General features: G+C 40.3%; 1 protein-coding gene across 1 annotated transcript; it reads left to right on the forward strand.

Annotated features, from left to right (window-relative positions):
* The first annotated feature begins 1,254 nt into the window (after positions 1-1,254).
* UBA2 (ubiquitin like modifier activating enzyme 2) lies at positions 1,255-17,647 on the forward strand. Its single transcript, XM_079316204.1, has 17 exons — positions 1,255-1,449; positions 4,874-4,957; positions 5,227-5,297; positions 6,429-6,493; positions 6,920-7,020; positions 7,166-7,287; positions 7,911-7,978; positions 10,150-10,271; positions 11,025-11,124; positions 11,666-11,826; positions 12,739-12,832; positions 12,923-13,035; positions 13,483-13,638; positions 14,175-14,271; positions 14,810-14,915; positions 15,698-15,834; positions 16,772-17,647. Exons 1-17 carry the CDS (start codon positions 1,306-1,308, stop codon positions 17,053-17,055), a joined length of 2,025 nt encoding a protein of 674 aa, XP_079172330.1. The 5' UTR covers positions 1,255-1,305; the 3' UTR covers positions 17,056-17,647.
* The last annotated feature ends 1,992 nt before the right edge of the window (positions 17,648-19,639 follow it).

Consider the following 19,639-nt stretch of genomic DNA (forward strand, 5'->3'; position numbering starts at 1 on the left):
CATTGTGCTTATTTCCAAGAATAACTGATTGAAAGATACTAGCATGGCTCTAAAATGTGGTGGCAAAACTTGCCTGTTTCAGTTACACATGGAAATGGAAGTAGAGAGATTGTCTGTCTCAAAGTTTAAGTTACTCTTAACACTTGGGAAAGAAGGAGAAAACCTTTCTCTTATACTATTAGTATCCATCAGTCACACAGCATCCAGTTTTTAGAAACTTAGCAGTGGAGAACTTTAAGTCAGCCTGATTTTAAAAGGAATTCTGCTTTGATTTGACCACAGATTGGACATTCAATGAGGAGTGGCTGAAGGGCCTTGCTGTCCCTGCAGCCTTCCAACATGAAGCTTTTCTTTGTTTTTCCAGTGAAGGAAAGGTTTCATATGAATGGTAAAAAGAGCTGTGGCAGTGCCATGGGTTTGAGTGGGGAGAAGGTGCAGGGGTGAGTTAAGCCTTGTGTTCTCACAGGTACAGAGCTGGGCTGGGCTCAGCACCTGCCTTGGGGAATTTGTGCAGCTTTAGTAAAAACCATCTCCATTCTCCTGTGCCTTCCCTGTTGGCTTAGGCTGAACTGCAGTATCTTCACTGATTGAAGGAAAAATCTGAGTGTCCATAGAGCATTCTGTATGGCTTTAATGCCACATCATAAATCAATGCAATAAAAGTGTGGCCTTAAAATAAGGGGAAGTGGGGAGGAGAGGAAATGACACATACATGATGGAATGCTTGCAAAACTATGTTTTTAAGGAAGAACTGTAGCTTACCTTGTCAACTTCTGGAGGCAAGTTATTTAGCTGAAGACATAAATACAAAAAAATTGAATGCATTAGAAATAAATATGAATACATTAAAAATATCATAACATGCTGAATTGGAGCGGACCTGTCAGGATCATCGAGTCCTGGCCCTGCTCAGGATGCCCCACGAATCCCACTATGTGCTTGGGAGAATTGTCCAAATGCTTCTTGAGCTTTTTTTACAATAATATAATACATAAAAATCTTAAACATATAAATATATTAAATACGTATATTTGAACTATAAGTATATTAAAAATTAATACAACAAATAAAAAATCTGTTTCAGCAGGACTGCGGCCCTGGGGTTCCCTGGCGGCAGCGGGGCTCGAACCCGCGGCGTCCGATTCGCGGGGCTCGAACCTGCGGCCCTCCGGCCCCGCCCCCACCGCGCTTTTCCCGGGCAATTCGCCGGTCCTCCGGGCCGGCAGGGGGCGCTGCGCGCGCGCGGTTGGCGCTCTGTCCGGGCGGGCCCGTGAGGAGGCGCGCGGAGCCGCCGCCGTGTCCGTCATGGCGGCGGCGCTGTCGGGGCCGCTGAGCCCCGAGCTGGCCCAGGCCGTGTCCCAGGCGCGGGTCCTGGTGGTGGGGGCCGGCGGCATCGGCTGCGAGCTGCTCAAGAACCTGGTGCTCACCGGCTTCAGCAGCATTTACGTGGTGCGGGTCGATGGCGGGGCGGGGGCCGGGGCGTTCCGGGCTGGCGGGCGGGGGGAGGCCGAGCCGGGGCCGCGGGTGCCGCTCGGCGGGGCGCGCTGTGGCGGGGCCGCTCCGCCGCCGCGCTGCGGGCGCGGTTTCAGAGCGCCGCGGGCCGCCCCAGCCGCCGCGGGCCCGCCGGGCCGGGCCGGGCCGCCACAAAGGGGCCGCGGCCTGCGCGCCATCGCCGCCCCCTCGGCCCGGGCTCCTCCTTCCCCCGCCGGGCTCGGGCCGCCTGCCCGGCCGGGCCCTGGATCTCCGCGGGCCCGCGGATAAAACCGCGCCGTGCCGTGCTGGCTTGCGACGATATCTTGAAAATCTTTCGTTTTGCCGAGTGCCGCCGGTGCTGGGGGTGATGGTCCGGTGGTGAATTGCAGCGGGAAACCCCCGGGAGAGATGAACTCTGCTTTCAGATCGCGGGCTGTAAACCCGTCAGTGCTGGCGCTTCCCGCCGGCTCGTGCTTTCACTTTTGCTTCCAGATATTAATCTGTGAATGCGTTCAGGAAGGGCAGGTGTGAGAGGGTAGTAATGAAAAAGAGAGAGAAATACTGTTGGTGAAATTGTGTTTGCCTGGTGTCCAGACCTTTATTGGTTTCTGATTGTAGTAAAGAAGAGCATAGGGTTTAAAATCCCGCTAGAGCGTAGGTCTGTTTCCTTCAATACCTTTTTACTAACTTGTCCAGGACTCACATCTGAGAGTTTTGTGTGACAGGTTGTGAGGAGTTGGGGTTTGCAGTCAGACTTGTTCAGCAGAGCAGCTCTTATCTAAAACTGTATCAGCTTCTAGAAGAAAACAGTCACTTGTCTGCCCTGTTATTCTTACAGCTTGGGCTTTCAGGTTGGAATGCTTTTTAAACTCGTAGAGTATGTTAAATTCCGAAATTTCCTTTTGGTTTCAGAGCTTATCCAATTTGAACATTGCCAGGGAATATAAGTAGGGAAGGGATAATCAATAACTGCAGAGGAGTGGAAGCATTTTCTGCACTGTTCCCCTCTTTTTAACCCCTCCCACTCTGCTATGTCAGTTATGTACTCCTGCAGTCCATTATAACAGAGCTTAAAGCTCCTGATTTTCCAGTTAGTCATTAGACATAAATCTCATCAGGGTGTGCTTGTTGTAGTTTGGGGTTTGGTATTGCTTTTCAGGGCTGGCTTGGTAGGACTCCATTATCTTAAATACATGTTGGATCAGGGCTGTCTTCATATGACAATGCCACTGGCAGTGTTTCATGTAAGACATAATGTTTTGATAATCTAGGGAACAAGACAAGGTGAGAGCAAAAGAAGACTTGTTACACAAAAAGGGAATTTGCTGTTAGCAGAATAAATTGCTTTTGTCAACAATTGAGATATTGTTGAGAGTTTTTCTCCATTATTCAATATTAACAAACTTAAACATCTGAAAATACTTTTTGTTTTTATAAGTTACGATTTTTTAAAAAGAATATTATTACTAAAAATTATTAGTTTTGAATACCAGACAACTGACTTAAGTATAGTGTGTTAAAAGGCATACTCTTGTCCTATGAATGAAGAGCAAAATCAGTTTTTTCAGGATCCAGGTCTGAATTAACAACATGAGAAAGTGTTGTTAAGTTATGATGTCTTTTCTTCCAGGTTACCAAAATGGAAACAGTGTAGTTGTCTTATAAGTGACTGTAAAATTCCCATCATTGGTAGCTAGACTGAAGCTTCTGTTGAGGTCCAATGGTCTCAAGTTTTCTCTCTGGAGAGCTCCCTTTGCTCCTTTTTATGCTGTAATTCTTGTTCTCTCCAGGAGCTGATGTCACTTGTCATCCTCTCCAGTTGAAATATTCAAAGCTTTTTGGGTAGTGAAGGTTTTAACAGAGTTTTGCACTTTACTGTTTTCCCTTGAAGTTCTTGGGCTTTCTGGCTTTGGACTAAGCAAGCTTGCTGTGTGTCTTTTGAGGAAGGAACTGAGGTAGAAATGTGAATTATGCAAATACCATTTCCCTGAATAGAGACAAGGCCACAGGTAGTTACTGTGATACTGTGGTAGTAATGTTTAACAGTCTCGGATCTATAGTATATTTTTAAAACATTGTATCTTTTCTATGTGCTCTTTCTCTACAGGGGCTTTTATTAACTGGTTAAATAAAACTCTGTGGGTGGCTGTTGCAGTTTTTAACATGTTAAAACTTAGTCCTTCAATTGAAAATATTCCCTTCCATAAAGAGGTGGATTAATCTTGGGGTTTGGATCTCTCATGCAGAGGATATTCAGTGAATTTGTGCTGAGCTTTTTTCATAATTCAGGTTTGATTAATGAAGTCAGAAACCTGTGAGAGCACCCTGAGTAGGTCATGTTTAAACTTCACACTGCACAGTCTGAGATTCCTCTTTGGGTAGCTGAAGGTGTTACTGTGCTGAGTGTGTCAGCATTTCCTGTGGGAATTTGGGAGAAATATCTCTGATGCTCAGAAAAACTCTCACTCTCCCCATTAAAAATGTTAGGGACAGGAGAAGACTTCTAAAAAGAGTTGTTGATCAAAGAACCTTTAATTGCATTAAAAGTAGTGGTAACAAAGCTAGGAGTAAAAGTCAAAGTTCTAGTTAAATCTTCTTAATTCTTGTGGGAGCTAAAGATACTGGAATTTATGCTGTTTATGTGTATTTATTAATAAATAGAAACATAGCTGTTAGGGGAATTGCAGTCATGTGTCCTTTGTGCTCTGGGCTGTATGTTTTTAAATATTTTGATTGTGTGATCTGTTTTTTATAGGTAGACTTCATAATTTGTAAATGTGCACTTAGGCAGTTAGTCCTGGGGACAGGCAGTAAAGGCTTTTGCCCTGCAGTGTGTGTGAGGTGGCTGTGCAGCCCTTGATGTACTGATTCAAGTGCTTCAAGCCATGCACTGTGAAGTGGAAGGGCCAGTTGGTTTGGAGCAGCCTTTGCTGGGCCTGGGGGAAGCACAGAGCCAGTGCTCTGGGTGGGTGGTGCAGGGAGAGGCTGGCTGGACCTGTCCTGATGGATTTCTGCCTTTTCCCACCTGAGCTTGCACTGTGCTCCACAGGAGCTAAAATCCTGTGCAGGCAGCACCATCAGTGTTGACTTTCTGCTCGCTGCTGTGTGGATGTATCTCAGGAGTCATGAGCTTTTCAGCAGGGGCTCTGCAGAAAGTTTGTTCTCGTGTAGCCATGACTTTTGTCATGGTCCCCTGTCAGCAATCACTGATAACCTGTGGATTCCTGAAGATAATTAGGTGACCACTTGTGCCTCTTCAGTTGCTGTAGTGCAGATGTTCCACCTGAAAGGACTGAGAAGGGCTCTGCATTTTGGCCAATGGTCTTTTCTTCAAACTATGTTAATGGTTTTGTTCCTTTTCATCCTATGAAAGTGAAATGCCTCTCTTGTGTGTTTATAGATTGATTTGGATACTATTGATGTCAGCAATCTCAACAGACAGTTTCTGTTTCAGAAGAAACATGTTGGAAGATCAAAATCACAGGTGAGGAAAAAATCAAAGCTCATGCCTTATTACTCAGTATTATTTTATGGATAGTGTTAGAAACGTGTCACAGTTTAGTTTCTGCTTGGAAAGAGGTAAGTGTTGGTTGGCTGATTGTGGCTGTCCAGAGCATTTCATAATTAAAGTATTTAAATCTCTTAAGGTAGTCAACTAACTCAATACACAGCTGGTATCAAGTCTGTCTTTTAGAAGGAAGGAAGAAATAATAAGTGTTTTTTTTGTTTTCTTTTTTTTTGTTTTGTTTCTAGGTTGCCAAGGAAAGCGTGTTACAGTTTTGTCCAGAAGCTAATATTATAGCTTACCATGATAGCATCATGAAGTATGTTTGGTTTTAAGCTCTAATTACATGTTTGATTTGCAAGTACTGTGTTATTTAAATGCTACATTGGTGTACTTTAAGGTATTTTACAAAGCTTCCTCAGTAAGCAGAAATTCCTGTAAATGTGAGCTACCACACACCTTGAGTGGGAGTGTGACTTTTGCATGGGTTTTAAGCTCTGGTAGTAAGCTGTAGTCATTTGTTTGTGTCTGTTTTTCATTTTATTGGCAACATTTGCCAAATGAGTTTCTACTCTGTAAGGATGTCCTGATGTCTTGAGCAATAGTTAAATTAAAAGACATGTGAATGTTGAGTCTGTGATTAAAAAAAATTAAGTCCTTTGTATGTGTATAGGTAACTAAGTGTCATTTATATATGCCCCAAGATGTTGAAATTTAGTCTTAATGATCTGCAACCAATGAGTAGAGTACAAAGTTATGTATGGTTCCATTACCTATTCCCCATGTTTTAATTTATATTTGCCCCAATTTCTAAAAAATGGATATTCTGTACCATGGAGGTTTGAGCTCTGATGTTGCTGTTAGCCAGTGAAACACTGACTCACCACATCCTTCTCCTGAAACTGTTAATCCTGTTTCCTCTTTTCTGTCTCTTCTTCTCCACCTTCTTCTTTAAGTCAGAGCAATGCAATGTAAAAATAACCGAAGTGTCGGGGTTTAAGGTCCCATGTGTTGGCTCCTCAGGGTATGGCCTCACAATCAAACCAATGGAGCTATCACAGCACAATGAATTATGCACAGTCTGATGAGCTGTGGTAATTACAGTGTGCATGTTTTAGCCACAGCTGATGGTTTTTAAGGTCAGTTACCACAGCTCAGCCAATTTACTCATTAGGTCAGAGTAGTTTAATCACTTTCCCTTGTCTGCCCATTTCATTGGTCAAATTAATACTAATTGCAGTAGCTTCCTTCCAGCAGCATAAAATTCACGCTTTCACTCAGCTTTAAAGTGGGCAGAAGACAAATGGGGCAGTTAAAGGGTAGCTAAATTTATAAATGTATAGTATCTGTAATTTATCACATGAACATGGGTTGCATGTATAGTTTCTGTTGTGCAGTACTAACCAACAACCTGGATGTGCCATTTGAAATGTTGTTTTTGTTTTTGTAGCCCTGACTATAACGTAGAGTTCTTCCGCCAGTTTACGTTGGTTATGAATGCTCTGGATAACAGAGGTGAAGTTTTCACTATGATTTTGTATTACAGATGTTGTTTGTTCCTTGCTGCAGTGTCATTTGATTAACAATATCCTAACCCATCTGCAGTAGGACTAAGCCTTGTGTGCTTTGCTAAAAACTTGAAGGGGTGGTTAGTGCTCCTGCAGATGTTTTGAAAGGAAATGTGCACTGCTAATTTCTGCTTCTGGGACCTGCTGGGTGCTGTGGGTACAGTGTAGCTTTAATCCGTTGAGTTTGCTGTGTTTATTAATGTCCGTATATCTTGTGGGAATGGGAAACTGGGCTTTGTGAAAGTGGTGTAGTGCTCTATAGAAAAACGAGGTATGCTAAAGGATGTGTGTAGGATGCTAGTTTGGATTTGGAGAAGTAAAACTTTTTTCTTAACTATTCAATTTTTTTCTTTAAAACCCTCTTGCTTTGCAGCTGCTCGTAACCACGTGAACAGGATGTGTCTGGCTGCTGATATTCCTCTTATAGAGAGTGGGACTGCAGGCTACCTTGGACAAGTAACTGTTATCAAAAAGGTTAGGTGGGGTGTCACTCTTGTCATTGGCTATTTTAGACAACAGGGAGTGGGTGTTTGGAGATAGAGTTACAGTTCATCTGTTAATAGCCCAAACTATCAGTAGCCTTCTTGGAGTGACAAGTAAATACTTCATTTTTCACCAGGGAGTGACAGAATGTTATGAATGTCAGCCTAAACCAACTCAGAAAACATTCCCAGGCTGCACAATCCGAAATACGCCCTCGGAGCCTATCCATTGCATTGTGTGGGCCAAGTATTTGTTCAAGTAAGTGACTATTTAAAAAAAATAGGTACATTCTTCTGGTTTCTAAACCTAGAGAGGAAGAAATAAAATTAACCCTTTTTTTCCCCCCTAATTTATTATAATAGATTTTTAATTGATTTAGATGGATTATGGTGAAAACCTCTAGTTACTTGACCTGGGTTCTGGGATGGTTATTAGTTGATTAGTACTAGGCCTTGCTCTAATAGCAAGTGTAGTTTGGCACAGCAGTGTAGGTTGAGGTTTCTTTATTCTTCATCTTTGTATGAAGTAAGCACACTTTTCACTTTAATACATGTTATAATAAGTGTAAAGTTTGTTGGAATCTTGGATATTCCAGAGGTTCTAAAAATGCATTTAGTACTGCAGTGTAAATATTAGGCTAAATATTGGGTGAGCTACTGAGTTAAATAGAAAACTGTTTTGATGGATTCATTTTTGTATTGGGCATTTTGTGTTGTCCGTGTTAAGGCCACGTGTGCTGAATCCCAGCAGTTTAAATAAAAAGCAGTGTATGAAGTGGCAATCTGTCTGAAAGCAAGGAATCCTAGAATGAATATATATCCATGTCTTTAACCAGATATGCTGAAATTCTAGTCTTGTTGTTGTTCTTAATTGTTATATAGCCAGTTGTTTGGAGAAGAAGACGCTGATCAAGAAGTGTCACCTGACAGAGCTGATCCTGAAGCTGCCTGTGAGTGTGATATAAGCTGGTGGCTTACCCTGTTACTGGAATGTTCCTTTTCAGAGATTATGACTACTTTCTGTGCATTTCCTGAGGTTAGAGAGTTCAGCTCAATTTTCTTTAAAGAAGATTCTGCTTCTGGCCTTGGGAGGCTTGTATTTTGAACAGAGTACTGACTGATATTTGTAGTCTCTCTTTCCCACTCCTAGCTGAAGGTTTGCAAGGAACTTCAGGAATTGTATTTGAGCTCTTCTAACCTCCAACACTTGAGCATTGATCTACATAGGAAATATGCCCATTTTGAGTGATATTTTTATAGCTATTCAGTATTTTTCTGTAAGGACAGTAATGATAGTTACTATGAGGTGAATAAGCATCATTGTTGGTTGCTTCTTTTGGATCCTTTGATAGATGAATGGACTTGGGAGCGGGAGCTTAGAATATCCTCCGATCTTCAAGTTCTTTGAACATCAGATAGTAATTACTAGACAGGTTGTTCCTACAGGAAGTGCTGAATGAAATAGGTGAGTCTTTAAAAGTGGCAATATAAAGTCACTTAAAACAATGGCTGCTGAAGTAGTTGAGAGGTAGCAAATGCAATGCCACTTGTTTAAGTAAAGGCAGCAGGGCAGGTACAGCAGTGCTGAGCTGGAGCTTGGTGTCTGTAGTGACAGACTGCCCACAGTCAGGGTGCCAGTGGCCAGCTTTGACTCCAGCTCACAGCTCAGCCCTCTCTCACTGCCCTGCCCAGAGCAGGGAGAACCACACAAAAAGTGAACCTCACAGGCTGGGAAAGAACAGCTAATAATGGAGACAAATATGTAATATTATCGATAATAATTGGAATAAAGAGAGGGGGAGTAAAACTCAAGACCAACAAGTGACGCAGTTGCTCACTGCCCTCTGGCCAGTGGATGCTCAGCCAGTCCCCAGGCAGAGATCAGCCCCTCCCAGCCAACTCCCCCAGTTTATGTGCTGAGCAGGACGTTCTGAGCTCTGGAATATTCCTGTGGCCAGTTCAGGTCAGCTGTGCTGGCTCTGCTCCCTCCCAGCTCCTTGTTCTTCTGCTTACTGGCAGAGCACAGGAAACTGAAAAGTCCTTGACTTGGAATAACCCCTTGGCAACAGCTAGAACATCAGTGTGTTACCAGCATTATTCTGGTGCAGAATCCAAAACACAGCACCAGGCCACCTACTGGAAATGAAATTAACTCTCCCAGCCCAAACCAGGACATCCAGCGAAGAGTCAATGCAACATTTATCAAGGGAGTTTGTGCCCAGCACAGCTCTGTGGGTCCATGGAAGCAATCAGCAAGCCTGTGTCTAGTTTAGGCTGTTCTGAATGTGCTGGGGGCAGATCCAAAACCTGGTGAGGGGAACCTGAGGGACATAAGCAGCCAAGGGGACAAAAAAGGCTGAAGATCCTGAAGTGAGTAAACTACTTGAATGATAGAGATAAATGGTGATTAGAGCAGTCTCAGATGGGAGATGTTCAGTGCAGATGATTAGGCAAAGTCACCCAGAATAAAAAAGGATTCACTGAAAAAAGTAGTAGAAAGCTTTACAATGCAAAATGACTGGGCAATGATACATGAGACAGATAAATATGAAATAATGCAAATGATGCATTGGTGGAAGGGGGAAAACATTCACAAATTTACACATAAAGTAATGGTCTCCGAGTTGAATTTTCTCATTCAGTTGAGACATTAATAATAGAGAGTTCTATGAAACATCAACCTGATTATTAGAAATCGTGACAGCAATTGTTGGATGTGACTGGGAAAGAAAGAAAATTGTTAGCATCTTTATAGAGTTTTCTTTTTTTTTTTTTTTGTATAAAAAGAACCAGAGGTGGGAAAATGATTTTTTTTGTTTGCTTGTTTTGAAATCCCAACCAAGGTAAGATCCTTTAGCCAAAAAAGATACTACTAAAAAGGGGTGGTAAGACAGTTCTGAAGTAGCAACATTATCTGGAGAAAATTAGTGGGAAACAGTAGTTTCTGCCAATAAAGGAGTTGTGTGTTATCAAGTTAAATCAGTGAGTTGCAGTTGCAGAGGCAAAGAGGAACAGGCACACTGTGCCAAATTCGGACATTTTATGCTCCCTGCATAATTTTGGTTATTGACTCTGGGGGGATTTTTGGTTTTTTTAATATTGATTATCCCTCTATTAATAGGGGAGCCAGCAGAAGCAGAAGCCAGAGCACTAGCATCCAATGAAGATGGTGAGATTAAACGTGTTTCAACTAAGGAGTGGGCAAAATCCACTGGCTATGATCCAGTTAAACTTTTTACTAAGGTATGTTCTTTACCCCAAATAAATGTCTTTATTGAAATGAATGAGGTGCTGTAAAGTTAAATCAAACCCCAGCTTGGACATGTAATGCAAGCTATCAATTGTGTGATCATGTTGTGACATCCACCAGTTTTGCTGTTGTCTTGGTCTCTTGCCACATTTGCTTCTTTTACAGGATTCCATCTGCACCTGTAGAGGTGGCTGCAGCAGCCACTGTGCAGACAAAACTCCATTGCAATTACTTTTAATGGGAAAGGATTTGTTAGACCTCTGGAATTGCACTGGCCATAATCAGAACCAATCTGAGGACCTAAAAGCTATCAGTCATCTGTTTTTTATCAGGCTCTGGCATAAGAAAAAACAAACCAATTTAGGAGTTTTTGTTCTGTATAGTTACTGAGAGTGGATAAATAGAGGAAATGAGCTTGATGTAATGTAAATTTTTTTGGAAATTCATTGGCATGTTCATTCACTTGTCTCAGAGAGGGCATACAAAGAACTGTAGGGATGGCTTCAGTGGACAGGTAAAACCACTGTTTGAACTACTGTTTCTTGATTTTTCACTTCTCCCCAGATTAATCAGAGCTGTGTCTGCTGCTCTATGCAATGAGTGTTAAAGAGTGGGGAATAAGTTTTTAGAATTGTTTTATGTAGTTAAAAATACTGTCAAGGAGAAAATCAAAACCTCATCAATGTAATGCTGATTTTTCAGTCTTTCTTTTTTCCCTTCATTTAATTTTTTTTCATATTTCCTAGCTTTTCAAAGATGACATTAGATATCTGCTGACAATGGACAAGCTGTGGAGAAAAAGAAAGCCTCCAGTGCCACTGGATTGGGCTGAGGTACAAAAGCAAGGTAACTGTCCCTCCTCCTGTATATTTGTAAGTTGTACCTGCTGTTTATGAATGCATATCTGTGTTATGTAAATTTTTTTTTACTGCTGCAGTTGAGTTCTGATAATGACCATGTTAATTCCTTACACTTCCTGAAGATTTCAAAATTTTCTCTGTATAGACAGTATTTTTCTAAGACTGTTTTGCAGTTGTTGTTTTAGATGCTCAGTACTGGCTGTAGAAAATACACGTTTAACAAAATTAATCAGCTTGTTCTGTGACACCTTATCATAAACACTTCTCATAAGATTTATCTCTGAAAATTGTTTGATTGAAAATATATATTTGCTGTAATTTGTGCATGTTTAGATGAGTGGTATCATACAGCTGCAGTTTTAAATGCAGATTTGTTGTAAATTTTTTGGGTTCCTGTAGGTTAAGGATATTGTTCTTCAATTTAGAAAATGCTGAATTTTGCTGAAATTGGGAAGTTATTTGGAAAGTAATTTGGGAGAGTTTCTGTGGAACTTATAAATATTCCTGATCTTATTTTTTTCCCAAAGAGCAAAACGTGTCTGACCAGCAGAATGAGAGCTCTGCAGTGTTGAAGGATCAGCAGGTTCTCAATGTCAGGAACTATGCAGACCTGTTTTCAAAGAGTGTTAAAACCCTGAGCCATCACCTGGCTGAGAAGGCTGATGGAGAAGCTCTTATATGGGATAAGGTTAGTTTACCATGTATAAACTCTACATGTGTAGTACAAATATTACTTGGGCTCATTCAGGTTCCTTCCAAAACAACACTGCTTAGAACAAAACTATCTGGCACCTTATGGAAACACTTTCCATATGTAAACAAATGTATTCTTTAAACACTATATTGTGTAACTCACTGAGGGTAAGAATTAACTGCTGTGGTGTGAAATAACTTAATTCACCAAATTCTCCAGCTCATAAAAGCATAAATTCATAAGCATTTCTCCTGTTTTGATTTTTGAAAATATTTAAATAATTCAACTTCATTTTTCCCTTCTTATCTTTCTCCAAAACGTGTTCTTAAGCAGATGTCAGTAGCTGGGGTTTTACAGAGGCTGTGAGCAATCAGCTGATGATGTGTGTGCAATACAAGTTCTGTTGAAGAAGACAACAAGTTTCTCTTTTATCACCACACACAGTATCACTTCCAGTCAGTTGTCATTTGGCATGAGAAAAAAGTAGTCTGTAAAAAAGAGGGGGGGGTGCAAAATATTAAAATATTACTACAACCAATAGTACAAATACTTTTCCCTGAAACACCCAGTGTTTGAAACTGATTCAGAGTTAAAATTAAATGTGAAAATGTTTGAAACATTGTACAGACTTAGCTTATAAAAATGTTTAAATCCTACAAGGCATTTTATTAGTACAAATATACAAATTTGCAACTAAAGTACATGTTTAGAAACTGTAGTTAGTATTTAAAGAACTACTGCTCTGAGTACACCATCTGAAAGAGGAAGTGTATTGACTTGGAAATGGCATTTTATACAGAATTTTTTTTAAATTCTGCTTTTTAAGGTTTTGGGAACCGTGTGCTGTAAACTCTTTCCAATGAGTAATTTGATTTTTAAATGCTTTTTGTATGAACTTCTTTTTAGGATGACCCTTCTGCCATGGATTTTGTCACTTCTGCTGCAAACCTCAGGATGCATGTTTTTGGAATGAATATGAAGAGCAGATTTGATATCAAGTGTAAGGATAAAATGTAGCACTGTTTTATTTAAATTATAATCTTGTTTTCTTTTGCTGTTAAAAATCTGCATATTCTTGTTTGTTTTGCAGCAATGGCAGGAAATATTATCCCAGCTATAGCTACTACCAATGCAGTGATAGCTGGGCTGATAGTGCTGGAGGGTTTGAAGATTTTATCTGGGAAAATAGATCAGTGTAGAACGGTAAGTGGGAATAAAATGCTTCTGCTTTCTTGCTGCTTATTATTTGTTTAAAAGTTACATTTAACATTTTTTCACTATTGTGTAGTTTTACTACCTCTCATCACTTCAGTAGATTCTGAATATTACTGCAGTCACAGTAAAAAGAGAAGTGCATGTCTTGGGGTTCAATGAATTCCTATGACTTAATAAAAATTTGCTGCTGGGTGGGAGAGAAAAGCAGGGGCTGCTATCACTTGCAGTGTGGTTGATTGGTGCTAGAGCTGTTGGCAGGAGCTGCTCAGTCAGCACAGGCTGGGCTGCTTGTGTGAGACTCCTGCTCAGCAGGCAACAGAGAGGATTAGGGAACAGGACAGCCTGTGAGACCAGGACAAGACATCTGCAGGAAAATAGGCTTTAGACTGGCTGGTAATTACAGAATAACCTGATTTCTTCTTGTCTGTCCTCAAGATTTTTCTGAACAAGCAGCCAAATCCCAGGAAGAAGCTATTGGTTCCTTGTGCTTTGGATCCACCAAATCCCAATTGTTATGTCTGTGCTAGTAAGCCAGAAGTGACTGTGAAACTTAACACACACAAAGTTACTGTGTTGACACTCCAGGATAAGGTAAATCTTGAGCTACAGTTACAGCTTTGATTTCTATTCTAATACTGTAGATTATTAAAATAAGGTATTTGCTCAGTATATTGTGACCAAGCATCTCCTGTTTATATTCACTCTACATTTCTCTCAAATACAAGAACAACTGATTAGCCAGTATGCTTCTTGCCCGTGTGTGTTGCATGGCTTGTGAAAGAATGTTTCTATTTTGTAAATTTTGGTAGTTTTAAAGCCTGTTCATATCTGAGAGCAAAAAACCAAAATTTGCATTTCAGTTGAAAGTTCAATAGCTACATTACAGTTATGGTCACAATTGATTTGTAATTCTGTCATTTGATGAAGTATTCAAAAAAACTTCCTAGCATATAAGTATCAGACCTCAAAAATATAATAATGGAAGTGTGGAAGTGAACAAAAAGTATAGGCTTTCAGTAGATGCCTGGAACTGAGCCATAATAAAATCAACATAATTCAATGTGCTTTTTTAAATAAATCTTTTAAAGTCAGATTTTGAATATATTTTAATATATTTATCTTTTCAGATACTGAAAGAAAAATTCGCTATGGTAGCACCAGATGTACAAATAGAAGATGGAAAGGGAACTATCCTGATCTCTTCAGAAGAAGGTGAAACAGAAGGTGTGTATGCTCCTGAGGGTTTGGGATAAGAGTATATAAACCCTTGGAAGAGACTCTACAGAGCAGATATATAGCAGATGTTGCAGTTTGAAGTGAGCTGGGTTTGCAAGGTTTTTAAGTGGCTTGAGGATAGCCAGGGGTATTGTGTGCAAGCTGCATGTGCAGCTCAGCTTTCCTGCACTAAGCACTGCTCAGCTGGCATGTCAGGATTCCTTTCAGAACAGGTATCTGCCTGCAAGCCCCCTGTATGTGCTGGCTTGTAGGTGGTGCTTTGTTCATGATGCCAGAAACCATCTCCAAAATGTTCCCAAATGCAGTCATTGTGAAGTGAGTGTGATGGCATGAGGGGTAAATAAATCAAACATAAGTAGCTTTAACTCCTAATAGGCTTAAATGTCAGTTTTTAATTTAAATATAGCTAATACGTGTTAATCTTATGTTCCTGCATTAAAGTTCTGGAGAACTCCATATTTATCCAGGTGTAAGGATTATTCTATAAATAACTCCATACACTGCAGGTTTTTTACTGTTTTTGCAGCAAATAACCACAGGAAACTATCAGACTTTGGAATCCGAAATGGCACTCGACTACAAGCAGATGATTTCCTCCAGGACTATACTCTCTTAATCAATGTGCTTCATAGGTAAGGATTCTGAAATAAGGATCTTCTCTGTATAAACATAGAAAAGTTCCACAGGGAATTTTTCACTCACAGTTTAAATGCATGAATTAAGTTCAAAGATTAGGCTGCTGAAAGGAAATGTAGAGGTAAAAGTGGAATGGGTTTTTTTTATGAAATTATATTTTAAGGGGTTTTGTTAGGTTTTGTGTCTTTTTTGTTGTAGTCTGTGTTTTGTTGTGGTTTCATTTTTTACAGCAATAACTGAAAGAGGTTTATTTCAGTAATTTGTTGTTACACAACATAAGAATACATTGCAAAAACAAATTAGCTTTTGGGGCAACCAACAAGCAAGAAACTGGCATTTTAAAAAAACCTTAAAATTTAGAAAGGCAAAAAAACCTCAGCCTGCTAGGATAATAGATCCTCTGCTTGACTGCCTGTGTTCAGAAGTCCCTCTGAACTAGCTGGGGTGTGTATTTAGCCTGAGTAATAATAGACATACACAGAAACTCACACTGCATGTTCAGTGGGAGTAGGGCTGTGCTGCTAAGGAAGAAAGATAAGCTCAGGCAATGGTTTTTCTGATTGCTAAACATTTGATGTTCGTAGTACTGGGTGGAATAGTGTTTAGGAATAAACAAAGCATAAATTATAAAAGAGGACGGAACAAATTTTCCTCTTTTTCAGTATGTTTTCTCATTTTGTCACAGTTGCAGGGTGCTCTACTACTTGAATGGATCTTTTTGTGTAAAAGACTGAATTTTATTTTCTGGCTATTTAAAAGCATGTGTATTTTTCTTTAGTGAAGACCTAGAAAAAGATGTAGAGTTTGAAGTTGTTGGTGATACCCCTGAAAGAATTGGCCCTAAACCATCAGAACCAACATCCAAGAACATTAGCAATGGTAGTGATGATGGAGCACAACCTTCAACATCAACAGGTAATCAACAGTCATCAATATTAAAGAAAACAGTCTTTCACTAGTGCAGTCCAGTTGAAGTTGTCTTCAGCTTTGTGATTTAACTTCACCAGTGCAAAGTAAAAGGCATTTAAGTTGCCTCTGTATTTAAGTAACACTATATAGAAAAATTCATTTACAGTTTTTACAAAGGGCACAGAAGTTTATAGTACATACACTTTGAAATTGTGTTATTTACCTGGTGTTCCTTTGCCTGTAAGTCGTGCACAGATTTAAGACACTAAATATGTACTCCCTTCCCTCGTATTTGAGGGAAAACTAAATTTTAAGAGTATTGCTAAAATTTCCTCCAAATTGTATTAAAAATGGTGTAATTAAGCATAATTAGTAAGTTTTTACGGTGAATTTGTGTTTAAAACCAAACAAAATCCATGACATGTCTTGAAAGTTCACATTTGGTTCTCTTCCCTTCTTCATACTATCCATTGTTATCCTTTAGCTCTGTAAGTCTGCCCACCCTCCATTTCTCCCTCTCTGAGGCTTCTCTCTCCTGGAACTTGGCCTCTCCTGGAGTTGTGCTGAGTGCAGTAGGGAAAGGAGAGGCTGCTCTACAGCTTGGTGTGTGCAAAACTTCTTTTCCCAGCAGCAATTCTTCTGCTTTGTACATGCAAAGAAAGTCCTGCTAAGTAACACATTTCCCATATTTTTGGCTTATTGCAGTATTTTCCACACCTGTGGTGAAGAATGAATACCAGTGTGACACCTGTATTTTATAGTAATTTCAGGGACATTGAAGATACTCTTGCAGTTGCATGGCAAAGCATGTTGATAAAGAATGCTCCAAATTTTTGTGTATGAAAACACATGGTTTGAAACCAAAGACAGTCTACTCTCTGTCATGGTTTGAGAGCAGGCTGTCTTTGCAGGACCCAGTTGAGCCCAAACACGTGTTTTGCAGCTCCAGAGCAGGATGACGTGGTGATTGTTGACTCTGAGGACGAGGGCACTTCCAGCAACACTGACGATGTGGAGAGCAGGAGCCGCAAGAGGAAGCTGGAGAAGGGCTGCGAGTGCGCGGGGGCCAAGAGAGCCCGCGGCGAGCAGGAGCAGGACGACCTCATGATCGTGGAGTCTGAGGATGAGGGGGCTGCCAGCAGCCTTGGGGAGGAGGAGAGCAGGAGCCACAAGAGGAAACTGGAGGAGAAAGGCTGCGAGTGTGTTGGGGCCAAGAGCGTGTGCTAAGAGCAAGATGAAGAGCGTTGGGGGAACCTCCAAAATCACCGAGTGATTCACATGTCATACTGTAACAGCAAATTGTGGTGGGATGTGAAAAATGTCCAGAACTAGGCTAACTCTAAGGCCTTGGTTCAAAGTGGATACCAAATCGCTGGCTTGAATAATTTGTGTCTGTTTCTCTTGATGCTCTCGTGTCAATAGACTTTGAGAAGTTTTTTTCCGTATTCCATATATTAAATGTAGTAGAAACATAGTCTGTGAATACCTACAGATAAGTATTTACCTAAACAGCCATGAAAACAGCATGATATTTTTGTGTAAATACCTTTTAGGTATCGTCCAACAGGACAAAAAAACCCTGCTTTTGTTCAGTGAAAGGGCCATCATTAGATGCCCACATTTTAAGCAACTATGTTTTTTATTTTTGAGTGATTATTTTTGAAGTTTCCCAGCAGTGGCCTGCCTGCACATTTGCTTATCCCTTTCTGAGGCTATGTTCCAAGTGTGACTGCTCCACCTGCAGCATTCACAGAAACACAGATGCTTGAAGAATAGCATTTTTGGCCTAGTCCTAAACATTTTTCACACCCTGAACAAGTAAAGAAGAAAATCCAACAAAGTAAATTAGTGCCGTGTTCTAACAGTGTTCCTAAACATCAGCTGGCACTATGTACATTACTGTAAAACTGTTAATTTACTCCAGTTTTTCAGCTCGTACTGCCTGGTATGTCAATGTAAGAAGCAAATTTTTGTGTATTGTTACAGTTTCAGGTTATTTATATTTGATGTTTTGTAAACTCAGATACTACTACTATACTGTACATCTGATGGACCAAATAAATAACATCTGAAATACTTGCTATATTTGCTTGCACAGTCCAAGATTATGCTGATTTATGGGATTTTACAATGTATAGCCTTCAAAAATTACTGTATTATTTCCATTTTTCTAAACATAACCTAGTAGTACAGAACTTAAGCTTCACTTGTTTGAGGTGAAAGGGGAATTTTTTTAATAAAACTTTTGTGAATGTTTTTTTTCTTGGACAATCAATTCTTGGGTTCTTCAGCTGCAGCAGTTGCATCACCACACATGCTTTTACCAGCTCATGCCTTCAGAAGGAAGAAAGCTCTGATTTGTGTACATTACACTTTGTGTCTAGGACAAAAGTGTAATGTTTAGAATCACTGTCTTAAATCCTACTACATTTGTGTTGGTAAATCCCAAAACTGTCACTGTTGGTTCTCAGAATGCATTAATTGGCCATTTCTGTCACTGTACCCAAATAATCTCCCACGTTTGTGCCAGGGACCCAAAACTGCTCCCATTCATAGGTGAGTGTGCAGTGAGCCTTACAGAGCACAGCAGTTGAGCAGCAAGATTTTCTCTGTTCCAGACTGAGTGAATTGTAAAGCAAATGTGAGTTTTATAGAAGAGGAATGTTAAACAAACAAAGGCCAGCTCATCATTGTGTTAAAATTGCCAGTGCTGTGCAAAACAGCTTCTACGAGGCAATTAATGTTTTATTTCTTCTTTTAGGCAGTAACAGTCATAGGCAGTGGCTTGTCTGGAGGCACAATAGTTTGCAGTGAAATCCTTTTGAGTTACTTGCTGCTTGGCTGGCAGGAGTGAAGACTGAGGAAAAGGTGTAAATGAGAAAGGATTTTAGTGCTACAATGGAAAGCTTGCCATAAACAGCTGAAGCACTGGAATTTACTGTCTAATGACATCTTCCAAAAATTAAGGCTGACATGTTTTGGTGTTAAACTTTATTAAAAATAAAATTACTGTTTGATTTCACTTTCTAACTTGTTTTAAACACCAGTAGAGGGTGTAATTCTGGTAATTTACTGCATTAATTTTACTGAAGTTGGAAGTTGAGTAGAGTATGAGCTGGATTGAAACCTCACCAAGATTCAAGGGTAAAAAAAAGCAGGGGCAGTTCTCCTCTATCTCCCTGGCTGCTCCTCAGGTTATTCCTTGCGTATTGTTCTTTGTGTCATTGTTTGCAGCATGAAATGCCAGAATGAGGTGCACAACCTGGTAATGAGTTCAGTAGGTGCAGTTGTGCTGCTCATGCCTGGGTAGAGCAAGAATGCTCCTGGATCCCTCCTGACACATTCTTTGAAGTGAAGGATTTTTAATGTATTTCCTTTCCACGGGCTGCTCCCACAGAACATGGGACAGCTCTTGACAGTTCTGGTCAGTTCTTTGGAAGTTTGGCAGTACAGAAGGAGCTGCTAAATACAAACTGCTGCTGTGCGAGATGAAAAGCTGCTTTTCAGAGCTGGTGGAGTATGAGTGTCCTTAATTGGCTACTAGTCACCAACATTGCATTAATGTAGAATTTTCCAACTTTAACTTTGCTCTTTAGAAAAAATATAAATTGAAGTGTTGATTAAGCTTTCAAGTAATTAAAAAACCCTCCATTTTTCAAATGACAATTTATTCAACTCCTAAATAGCAGTAATGGTCATATGGAAGGAAGTATAGTTGGAAGGCACAAAATCTAAATGTTAAAATGGAGGAGAAACTCTTCCCAGTACTTTGGCTCAGCAACCTAATATAGTCTCTGTCTTCACTAAGAAT

This window comes from Erithacus rubecula (assembly GCF_903797595.1).
Source record: "Erithacus rubecula genome assembly, chromosome: 12".
Taxonomy (NCBI): domain Eukaryota; kingdom Metazoa; phylum Chordata; class Aves; order Passeriformes; family Muscicapidae; genus Erithacus; species Erithacus rubecula.